This window comes from Papio anubis, chromosome 18 (assembly GCF_008728515.1).
Source record: "Papio anubis isolate 15944 chromosome 18, Panubis1.0, whole genome shotgun sequence".
Lineage (NCBI taxonomy): Eukaryota > Metazoa > Chordata > Mammalia > Primates > Cercopithecidae > Papio > Papio anubis.
Window position 1 is genome coordinate 47,909,028 of NC_044993.1, and position 12,468 is coordinate 47,921,495.

A 12,468-nucleotide genomic window follows, 5' to 3' on the forward strand; every position below is an offset into this window, starting at 1 on the left:
GAGTTTCCAGAGAAGCTTATTAAAAATGCAGGCTCTGAGCACTCCATGCCTCCTCCAGATCCAATTATATACCTATGGGTGTGGTGTGAGAATTCACGGCTTTAATAAGCAGCTCAGATGATGCTAATATAGGTAGTCTGGGACCATACTTTAAGAATCACCCAGTTAAGTGTTATAACTAATCGTGTGTGATTTAACAGATATATTGAGAACTTTGTACCAAAAAGAGAATGATTATTCTTTTGAAATATCATAGAACATTCATAAAAATCATCTGGTAGGCCACAAACAAAAAACCTCAGTAACTTTCAAATCCCAGAAATTAAACCATCTTTAATTTTAGGCCATTTTTAATCATAATGTGGCCAAATTAGAAACTAACACAAAACGATAGCAAAAACAAAACAAAACAAAAAAAAACTAGATAAACAAAAAAAATTGTTTACTTAGAACGTTTGGAAAAACTCTCCTAAATAAAGAAGAGAGACTGGGCGAGGTGGCTTGTGCCTGTAATCCCAGCACTTTGGGAAGGCGAGGTGGGAGGACTGCTTGAGGCCAGGAGTTCAAGACCAGTCTGGACAACATAGCAAGTCCCTGTCTCTACGATTAGCCGGGCATCGTGGCGCAGGCCTCATTAGCTGGGCATCATGGCGCAGGCCTGTAGTCTCAGCTGCTTGCAAGGTTGAGGCAGGTGCGTCGCTTGACCCCAGAAGGTTGAGGCTGCAGTAACCCATGATCACGCCCTGCATTCCAGGCCGGGTGACAGAACAGGACCCTGTCTTAAATGAAGAAATAAACATACACAAGGGAAGAAAAACCACCCTAAAGTAATAAGCCAATAGAAATAAATGGCTGGGCACAGTGGCTCATGCCTGTAATCCCAGCACTTTAGGAGGCCAAGGCGGGCGGATCACCTGAGGTCAGGAGTTTGAGACCAGCCTGCCCAACATAGTGAAACCCCATCTCTACACACACACACACAAAATTAGCCAGGTATGGTGACACATGCCTGTAGTCCTAACTACTTGGGACGATGAGATAGGAGAATTGCTTGAATCTGGGAGACGGAGGTTGCAGTGAGCCGAGCGAGACTCTGTTGCACTGCACTCCAGCCTGGGTGACGGAGCGAGACTGTCTCAAAATAAACAAATAAATAAATGACAAAGAAACTATTACATAGTACTACATGGTAAAATTTGCAGAAAAAATACAAAGCAATATTCAGAAGAAAACTTACAGCCTAAAGGTATAGCCTAATTGATATATTAGAAAACAGTATGAAAATTACATGGGCTAGGTGCGGTGGGTCACACCTGTAATCCTAGCACTTTGGGAGGCCACACGGGAGGATTACTTGAGCCTAGGAGTTTGAGACCAGCCTGGGCAACATGGTGAGACATCATCTCTATCTTTTAAAAAAAAAAAAGAGAAAGAAAAAAGAAATTAAACATTTAACTTAAGGCAGGGTACAGTGGTGGAGGTCAGGGAGAACCAATGTGATAAATTAAACCAAAAAAGAGAGGAATTAAGACGAAAGCAGAAATAAGCTGAAAAGAATAATAAATGAATGAGTAAATGAATGAATGGATAACTAAATGAATAAAGTATACTTGCTCAATAAAAGTAAAAGCTGAAGATGGTTTGGCTGGGAAGATATAGACAGCTTTTCATATTATACTCAATTTACTTCTGAACTGTTTGAATCTTTTTAAATGAGAAGGCACCCACGTATTAGGTGTTAGATAAAATGATACAAAATAATGTAAAAATTGTTTCATATCATACCTAAGAAATTCTAAGTCGGCTATAAATGCAAGATATTAAAGTTATTCTAATATTGATTCAGAAGTTATTCTTTATTTTCATTAAGATTGAAAAATATGCTTTATTAAGTTCAATTCATCTGGCACCTTCATTTGCAGAAACACCCTACTGAGGGATGGGATGACTACATCTCTTACTTCTGGACCTGTAATTCATGGGCATTTAGTGCTTGTTCAGCATCATTTCACATCATTCATGCTCATCACCAAATTATTCCTGCTCAGCTGGCCCTGTGCTGCCTGACCCACCTGCCCAGGGCCCTTCTAATGCCATAAGCCAGCCGTCTTTTGGTCTGAGCTGTCCAGTTGGTCATCCCTGGGGGCCTTTGATGTTTCTGGGTAACAGATGGGCTAGGTCAAGAGCCACTGTCAAGGAGAAAGACCTCTTCCTCCTATCTCATCAGGAACTGACAAAGCTTTCATTAGCTAAACCAGAAGTTGCAAGTTGGTAGTCTAAAGGCCACATCTGGCCAGCAGGTATATTTTGTTTGGTCCACAGGAAATTGTGAATTACGCTGGGCATGGTGGCTCATGCCTATAATCCCAATGCTTTGGGAAGCCTACACAGGCAGATTACTTGAGCTCAAGAGTTCAAGACCAGCCAGGGCAACATAGTGAAACCCCATTTCTACTATCTATCTATCTATCTATCTATCTATCTATCTATCTATCTATCTATCTATATAAACAAAAGCCAGGCACAGTGACTTGTGCCTGTAATCCCAGCTACCTGGGAGGCTGAGGCAGCAGGAAAGCTTGAGCTCAGGAGGTTGAGGCTGCAGTGAGCTATGATTACGCCACTGCACTCCAGCCTAGGTGACGGGGCAAAACCCTGTCTGAAAAACAAACAAACTGTAAATTAGTTTCCAACATAAAAACAATTGGGAGAAATCAAACATAAAGAAACCCAGGCCGGGCATAGTGGCTCACTCCCGTAATCCCAGCACTTTGGGAGGCCTAGGTGGGTGGAGGGTGGATCACCTGAGGTCAGGAGTTTGAGACCAGCCTGGCCAACATGGTGAAACCCCGTCTCTACTAAAAATACAAAAATTAGCTGAGCATGGTGGTGCATGCCTGTAGTCCCAGCTACTTGGGAGGCTGAGGAAGGAGATACGCTTGAACCTGGGAGGCAGACGTTGCAGTGAGCCGAGACCGTGCCATTGCACTCCAGCCTGGGCGAAAGAGTTAGACTCCGTTTCAAAAAAAAAAAAAAGAAAAGAAAACAAGGAAACACAGAAACCCAGATACCTGGCTTCTCTTAAACCTAGAAAGCCTGGCACCACTAGGCCCATATTTCTACATGATGACAGTCCACTGTGATTGTCTGCTACCATCCCCATCATTCCCTGCATGCCCCGACTGACCCACCTGCCTCACTCAGGTGATTTAAAATACTCTCTCACATTAAGAACATGTGCCAGAAATCCCAGTATTTCAGGACCCAAACTACATCTCAAACTGATTCTTCTACCCCAAGCAACACAAAAATTCCTTGTCAGATTATGTGTCCTGATTCACAGCTTGGAAAACATTGTCACTGTAATCATAACTCAGTGATGTGATGACTGAAGTTCCTTGTGTGGGCTGGCCAGGGTGCCTAGTCAACAGCCATACCACTCACTCACTGATTCAATCATTCAATCCACTTGCTCAATGAAGATTTATTTGCAGACTAACTCTATGCCAGGCACTTTTCTAGGGACCAGAGACACAGCAGGCAATGAGACAGAGTACATGTCTGCTATCATGAAGCTTAGATCCGGGATGGGGGAAGGTGTTTGAAGCCCTAAATACCGAACTTGCAAAAGACCTACAGCAATCGCTGGATGTGGTAGTGTGTGCCTGTAGTCCGAGCTACTTGGGGGGATGGCTTGGGGCCAGGTGTTTGAGGCTGTAGTACACTATAATCGCACCTGCGAATAGCCACTGCATTATAGTCTGGGCAATGTAGTGAGACCCCATCTCTTAAAAAAACAAAAAAGTACTGATACGAGCCAGAGCTCCACAAACTATTATGTATCGTCTACTCCCATCCATTCATTTGTTGTTGTTGTTATTGTTGTTTTGTTTTGTTTTTTGAGATAGAATCTCACTCTGTTGCCAAGCCTGGAGTGCAGTGGTACAATCTTGGCTCCCTGCAACCTCCACCTCCCTCTTGGGTTCAAGTGATTCTCCTGCCTCAGCGTCCCGAGTAGCTGGGATTACAGGCATGTGCCACCATGCCTGGCTAATTTTTGTATTTTTAATAGAGATGGGATTTCACCATGTTGGCCAGGCTGGTCTCTAACTCCTGACCTCAGGTGATCTTCCCAAAGTGCTGGGATTACAGGGATTACAGGTTTGAGCCACTGCCGGCCAATCCATGGATTTTGTACTATGGAAACAGAAGTTCTTATAAACTGCACCTAGGATTTATGATTTCAGAGCTGGCAGGGGCAGGAGACATTTAATTCACCCCTTCTTGTTAAAGGAGGAAATGGGGGCTCCAGAGGAGTGTGACTTAGCCAAGGCCCCACAGAGAATTTATGGAAAAACCCGAGCTACCTTCCCAGGCTTGCGGAATCTGTCACTTGGTCTTTCTCCTACCAAAAACAAGACTCGCAAACTCTGACATCCTCAGGAGGTGTAATGTAATATAAACTATCAAATAAACCACAGTGTCGTAGACTAGGGAGTGGGGACCAGGTCAAACTGGGGGTGCTCAGAAGAAAAGTTTTCTAAGTCCAGGTCAAACAGCAACAATAACCATGGTGCACCACCAAGCCGACCAACAGAACATGCCTGTGAGCTGAAGCTGGCCCTTCTAGTCACGAATCTGAGCCCTCAATTTGGCCACACTCCTTCCCATTCCTCGGTGTATTTCTATCCTTATCCTGCATTTTAGCATATTTTTTCAAGTCATACCTAATCAGAAAGCCTCTCCTACATGCCTCTATTTTCTCTGCATTGTGTTTTCTCAAGTTTGAGCCACATTTTGAAATGTAACCAAAGTGAGAAAAACCAAACAGGATGGGTGCATCTTTATTTTCACAATATAGTATTGTCTTAATATAATAACAAAGCAAAATTAATTTTCTATTGATCTAAAGAATTTCACTTTTTGTATACCACAAAAAGTCACCGGTCCCAGGCTGGGGCATTGTAGGTCCCCAGGCTGGAGTGTGGTGCTGGTCCCCAGGCTGGAGTGTAGCTCGGTCCCCCAGGCTGGAGTGTATGGAGTGTAGTGCTCGGTCCCCCAGGCTGGAGTGTATGGAGTGTAGTGCTCGGTCCCCCAGGCTGGAGTGCTTGGCACTTTCCGGTCCCCAGGCTGGAGTGTGGTGCTTCGGTCCCCAGGCTGGGTGTATGGGTGGTGCTGGAGTCCCCAGGCTGGAGTGTAGCGCCGGTCCCCAGGCTGGAGTGTGGTTACCGGTCCCCAGGCCGTTGTATGGAGTGTAGTGCTCGGTCCCCTAGGCTGGAGTGTGGTGCTAGGTCCCCAGGCTGGAGTGTGGTGCTTGGTCCCCCAGGCTGGAGTGTGGTGCTCGGTCCCCCAGGCTGGAGTGGTGCTCGGTCCCCCAGGCTGGAGTGTAGTGGTGTGATCACGGCTTAGTGGAGCCTCGAACTCCTGGCCTCATGTGATCTTCCCACCTCAGCCTCCCGAGCAGCTGGGACTAGAGGTGCACATTAGCATGCCCAGCTAATTTTAATTTTTTTATAGAGATGAGGTCTCACTATGTTGCCTAGGTTAGTCTGCAACTTCTGGCCTCAAGTGATCCTCCTGCCTCAGCCTCCCAAGCACCAGGATTAGAGGCATGAGCCACTGAGCCCAGTCAAATTTACCCCTTCAAATAGTAAAACACCTAAACAAATTATTCTGTATGTAAATATTTTGAAAATATATGAATACGTCCTTGTCTTCTTAAAAGAGTATGCTGAACACAATTCAGTCTCTTCTTGATATTAATGGTTAATATTTTGGATACAAATTGACACACAGGCCAGGCACGGTAGCTCATGCCTGTAATCCCAGCACTTTGGGAGACCGAGGCAGGTGGATCACCTAAGGTTAGAAGTTTGAGACCAGCCTGGCCGAAATGGTGAAACCCCGTCTCTACTAAAAATACAAAAATACAAAAAAAAAAATTAGCCGGGTGTGCTGGCACACATCTATAATCCCAGCTACTTGGGAGGCTGAGGCATGAGAATTGCCTTAACCCACAAGGCAGAAGTTGCAGTGACTGAGATCATGCCACCGCACTCCAGCCTGGGCAGCAGAGCGAGACTCTGAAAAAACAAACAAACAAACAACAACAACAAACAAACAAATGTACTCCTCTATAGCACAGGAGATATTTTTAGGAGCTATTCTGCTTCTGTATCTTTCATCTGTTATTTTTTTAAGGGACATCGTCTCCCCGCCAGGTTTCCAGAAGTATATGGTTTCAAAGAGAAGGGCAGACCCTACCTTCCATCCTGTACCTTTCTGACCTTGGTGAAACTCTGTATTTTTGTTGCTTTTTCACTGGTTGGTCATCTTAGCTATGTACAATGTAGAAGAGCTTTTAATTTTGATTTTTTTAAATGTCCCTCTTTTACAGTCCTCAAATCTAAGCCACAAAGTCCAAAGTATCTTAAAAGATGTTCCTTCCATTGGAGGTGTGCTCTAATCTCCAGGCCTCTGCTTCAGAATCACTGGGAGTTCTTTTGTTAAAAATGCGCTACCTCCTATCTACAAATTCTATTAGCTTAAAAGTTCTGACCTAAGATATGCATCTTAAACAAATATCCTAAGCGATTCTTATGCATATCCAACTTTGAGAACTGCAGCTCTATCTTTTCCTTACAACTATGGTTCTTAAACATTGCAACAAATTATAGGCACATAAGGACCTTAAAAAAGGGAACAGTGGCTGAGCCCAAATCCAGAATCAGATCCTCTGAGTGGTAAGACCTGGGCATTGGTGTTTTTATTTAATTTTTACTCTTTATGTTGAGCTAATTATAGATTTCCCATGCCATTTGTAAGGAAAAATAAAGAGGGAGCCCATGTACCCTTCACCCAGTTTCCCCCAATGGTGATACCTTGCATAACTACAGCATAACATCACAATTAGGAAACTACATTGATACAATCCTACTATGCTGGATTTTTTCCCCCCGCTGAGATGGAGTCTTGCTCTGTCACCCAGGCTGGAGTGCTGTGGCATGATCTCAGCTTACTGCAACCTCCGACTCCCGGGATCAAGCAATTCTCCTGCCTCAGCCTCCCAAGTAGCTGGGATTACAGGCACACACCACCACACCCGGCTAACTTTTGTATTTTTAGTAGAGATGGGGTTTTACCATGTTGGCCAGGCTGGTCTTGAACTCCTGACCTTGGTGATCCACCAGCCTCATCCACCCAATGTGCTAGGATTACAGGTGTGAGCCACTGTGCCAGGCCATTTTTCTCTATTTCTTCTTTGGTGATGCTTAGTTCTACTGAAGTAGCTCCTCTCCTCTTTAATGTGCTAGCTTTTTCTATTTTGAAAAAATGTAAAACCTACAGAAAACTTACCATGCTAGTATAATGAACACCCAAATACCCTTCACATATATTTACCAGTTGTTAACATTTTGCCACATTTCTCTCCTCTCCCCTCCCACTTTCTCCTTCTCAATATGTATACACATATTCTTGATCCTGACCCATTTATGCATAGCCCCTCATGCCTGCACACTTCAGCATGCGTCTCCAGAGAACAAGGACGCTCTCTTACATGGCCACAATGCAACTGTCAAACTCAGAAAATTTAACATCAATACAATATTATCTAATATAATATAGTTCATTTCAAATTTCATTCATTTTCCAAAACTCTCCTTATATATAGCAATTCCTCTCCCTCACACCCCTAGGATCTCATCACACTGCCTTATTGTGTTATTTCTTTACTCTCCTTTAATCTGAAACAACACCCTTTGTCTCTCATGCTAATGACTTTTTTTTTTTTTTGGAGACAGGGTCTCATTCTGTTGCCCAGGCTGGAGTGCCATGATCATAGCTCACTGCAGCCTCGACCTCCCGGGCTCAAGTGATCCTCTCACCTCAGCCTCCCAAGTAACTGGGACTATAGGCATGCACCACCATACCCAGCTAATTATTTGTAGAGATGGAGTCTCCCTATGTTGCCCAGGCTGGTCTGGAACTCCTGGCTTCAAGCATTCCTCCCACCTCAGCCTCCTAAAGTGCTGGGATGATAGGTATCAGCTACCGCACCCGGCTGCCACTGACATTTTTGAAGACTCCGGGCCAGTTGTATTGTAGAGTATCCCCCTCAATTTGGGTTTGTCTGGCTGTTTCCTCATTGGATTTCGCTTTTGAAAAACATTTTTCAACCACATTTTCAGTTATGGATTCACTGAGGAGACATTTGGCTAAGGAGAGCTTCTCTCTATCATTGTTTAAAACATTAGTAAGCATAACTGATAGATGGTCACCTCTGAACACCTTGCTCCCAGGCATAACATCAATAATATTCACAACAGACTGTGGCACATTCTGAGCAAAACCAGGTGAGTGCAATTCCCCGCCTGCGACTGTGAACTGTAAGGAACAAGCAGTCATGAGCCTGGGCTTCCAGCAGGGCCTTCCCTGAGGCCTGGGTGAGCAACATTATTTCTTTATTCCTCAGTCTCCTCAAACCATAACATGGGAATGAAAATCCCTAGAACTTAACTCACGTGGTTAATGTGGTCATGGATGTTACATGCTCAACATGGTGCTTGGCACTCGGTAAGTGCTCATTTCATGTGAGCTCTTATTATCATTTAAAAGTAACGTCATTAAGTCAAAGCTCTTGTGGACTGTTTTACATCTGGCCAGGCACGGCGGCTCATGCCTGTAATGGCAGCACTGTGGGAGGTTGAGGCAGGAGGATCACTTGAGCCCAGGAGTTTGAAACCAGCCTGGGCAATAAAGCAAGATCTTGTCTCTCAAAGAAAGAAAAATTTAAAAAATAAAAAAGGAATTAGCTGGGCATGGTGGCGCATACCTATAACCCCAGCTACTTGGGAGGCTGAGGTGGGAGGATCACTTGAGCCCAGGAGTTGCAGTGAGCCATGACTGCACCACTGTATTCTAGCTCGGGAGACAGAGCAAGATTCTATCTCTTTAAACAAGCAAATAAACAAACAAAATATATATATCCATTCTAGGGGGTAGCAGCCCAGAGGTTTTGTTTGTATGTTTGTTTTGAGACAGGTTCTCTCTCTGTCATCCAGGCAGACGTGCAATAGCACAATCATAGCTCACTGCAACCTTGAATTCCTGGACTCAAGTGATCCTCCAGCCTCAGTTTCTCAAGTAGCTGGGACTGCAGGCACACGCCATCACACCCAGCAAATTTTTTAAACTTTTAGTCGAGACAAGGTCTTGCTATGTTTCCCAGGCTGGTCTCTAACTCCTGAGCCCAAGCCATCCTCCCGCCTCAGCCTCCCAAAGTGCTGGGATTACAGGCATGAGCCACCGTGCCTGCCCTGCGGTTCGCTTAGATTCTCTCATGGAGTCCATCTTATGGCAGGCACAGCTGCTTGGCTATGGAAAAGATCCCCAGCCCTTAGGGGTTAGGATGCTGAAAACTGATCTTACCATCACATCCTGAATAGTTAAGAGGATCCTTTCTTTGTCCACGCTGCTTGAAGGGTCAGAATGTCCACATGCATTCAGAAGGGAGATGTTAAAACCACAGGGCTTGGTGCTGGTGGGAGATTTGGTATCCTACGAATAAGCACAGGGAACTGGGCATGGTAAAAGCAACTTCCTGTCCCTGAAGACGTGCTGGGGCCTCGCTCTTCTGTTGGTCTCCCTGCCTCCCATCCCTTTCCTCACTGAATTACCCTCTGCTCTTGCTCCTGAAGTGGATCTGATCGCTCTCATTTCTGCTACATCAACACCATTGCTGGCACACAGCCAGTCAATGCACCAGGATCCAAACTCAGGCCACCAACTCCCAAAACAGTGCTCTAACCCATGGAGCTGTATGGCAGTTGAGTGAGTACCAGTGTAGAAAGATGGCCAAGGTATGTTGTTGAGTTTTTTAAAAAATGGGAGGCCGGGCACAGTGGCTCACATCGGTAATCCCAGCACTTTGGGAGGCTGAGGCAGGCCGATCACCTGAGGTCAGGAGTTCGAGACTAGCCTGGTCAACATGGTGAAATCCCATCTCTACTAAAAATACAAAAATTAGCCAGGTGTGGTGGCGCCTGCCTATAGTCCCAGCTACGTGGGAGGATAAGGCAGGATAATTGCTTGAACCCAGGAGGCAGAGGATGCAGTGAGCCGAGATCTCGCCACTGCACTCCAGCCAGGGCGACAGAGCAAGACTCCGTCTTTAAATAAACAAATAAGTAAGTAAATGGGGCTGGGCATGGTGGCTTAGCCCTGTAATAACTGAAACTTTGGGAGGCTGAGGCGGGAGGATTGCTTGAGCCCAGGAGTTCAAGACCAGCCAGGGTAACATAGTGGGATATGAGACCCTATCTCTACCAAAAAACCCCCCAACAATTAGCTAGATGTGGTGGTGAGCACCTGTTGTCTCAGCTATCTGGGAGGCTGACGCAGGATGACTGCTTTAACTCGGGAGGTAGAGGTTGCAGTGAACTGTGATTGTACTACTGCACTCCAGCCTGGGTGGCAGAGCGAGACTTTGTCTTAAAAAAAAAAAAAAGTGGGATAATCAAATAGCATGGACGGTATAATCCTATTTATGTGAAAATAACCACCAAAAATGTTAAAAAGGCACCCACTCAGAGGTCATTTATATGAAACCCCAAACCGCAGGAACTGCCCTAAGTTCCTGCTATGGTAACCCCACGCATTGAAGTTGCCCTAGGTCTCATCACTGGAACGAATGAAGGAAGACCGAACGGATGTGCTGCGGAGCCTGGCTGGGGGTGGGGTTGGGGTGGGCTGGCCAAGGATGGTGGCCTTTAGTCGTTTATAAATGTCAGCAATAACAATGACTTTAAGACAGTGAACTGCCGGGCGCGGTGGCTCAAGCCTGTAATCCCAGCACTTTGGGAGGCCGAGGCGGGTGGATCACGAGGTCAGGAGATCGAGACCATCCTGGCTAACACGGTGAAACCCCGTCTCTACTAAAAATACAAAAAACTAGCCAGGCGTGGTGGCGGGCGCCTGTAGTCCCAGCTACTCGGAGGCTGAGGCAGGAGAATGGCGTGAACCTGGGAGGCGGAGCTTGCGGTGAGCCGAGATCGCGCCACTGCACTCCAGCCTGGGTGACACAGCGCGAGACTCCGTCTTAAAAAAAAAAAAAAAAGACAGTGAACTGTTATTGTGGAAAAAAACCCGACTCACCCCATGCCATCATCCACCCAGTGGAAAGAACGCTCAGAAGGCATTCCAGAAGGCGTCAGGGTGGCCCTGTGTTCCTGTCACCTATCATGCTCTCAGAGACTTCAGAGGTAAGTAGACGTGGGAGACACCACTCATTGGGAACGAGACAGGTCCGGGATATTCTGGATCAATGATCTCTTCTTGGATATAATGAAATATGCTATTTTTAGTCCAGATGGTTATCTACCCATCTACTCACAATAATTATCTCTGGGGCAGTGGGATTATGAAAGGACTTTTGTTTTCTTTGTATCATTTGATTTTTTTTCCTTTTAGAGACGGGATCTTGCTCTGTCACCCAGGCTGGAGTGCAGTGGCATAATTATCGCTTACGGTAGCCTTGTGGGATTTGAATTTTTTATATCAATTATGCATTATCAGGAAAATAAGTACCATAATTTTTTAACATGCACACTTTGCTTCATTCCTGATACATCAATGGAGACAATTTTTTTTTTTTTTTGAGATGGAGTTTCACTCTGTCCCCCAGGCTGGAGTACTGTGGCTCAATCTTGATTTGCTGTAACTTCTGCCTCCTAGGTTCAAGTGATTCTCCTGTCTCAGCCTCCTGAGTAGCTGGGATTACAGATGTGTGCCACCACGCCTGCTTATTTTTGTATTTTTAGTAGAGATGGGGTTTCACCATGTTGGTCAGGCTGGTCTCAAACCCCTGATCTTAAGCGACCCTTCGCCTCCCGAAGAGCTGGCATTACAGATGTGAGCCACGGCGCCTGGCCAGAGACGATACCACTGAAAGGGCGAACATATCATCCATTGCAGCGTACAGCCATGTCCCCAGGAAAGCCAACATAACTAAGACTTGGCACTTTGGCGGAACTCTCTGGAAAGCAGTGTCTTCCTTTCACCAGAGATGTAAAACAGTTTAAACCCTATGATGGTTTCCCCTCAAACTTAAGGAGAATCCCATATCTTTATTTTTGCCCTCAAGCCCCGTGCAACTGACCCGTGGCTGCTTCTCTGACCTCACCTCTACTTAAGTATCACCTCATCAAGGGGAGCCCCTGCACCCTCCATATAAAATAGCAGTCCCTAGCTATTTTTCTCTTCCCCTTCCTATTTTATTTTTCTTATCAGCCCTGTTGTCTCCTTACACATTATACACTTGTTTATCTTCTGCCTTATCCTCAGTGTCTGGAATGGTACCCAGGATGGTGGCACACTGGAGCACACACATCTAAGTAAGGGGACAGCTGTTCCTCAGCTCTGGTCACTGTTGGTGTATAAGAATGTGGACCCCTTGCCTGGGTGTGGTAG

General features: G+C 45.6%; 1 protein-coding gene across 7 annotated transcripts in view; it reads right to left on the reverse strand.

The window, feature by feature from the left end:
• Positions 1-12,468, reverse strand: part of KIAA0556 (KIAA0556 ortholog) — a 234,488-nt gene that overhangs the window by 116,509 nt on the left and 105,511 nt on the right. For 5 of the 7 annotated variants that reach the window (XM_009196201.4, XM_017953265.3, XM_009196202.4 and 2 more), the window contains one exon: positions 9,430-9,558. The exons of the other annotated variants lie outside the window; for them this stretch is intronic. In XM_009196201.4, coding sequence (XP_009194465.2) covers positions 9,430-9,558 — 129 coding nt within the window. The remainder of the gene's footprint in view (positions 1-9,429; positions 9,559-12,468) is intronic. 7 annotated transcript variants of the gene reach the window in all.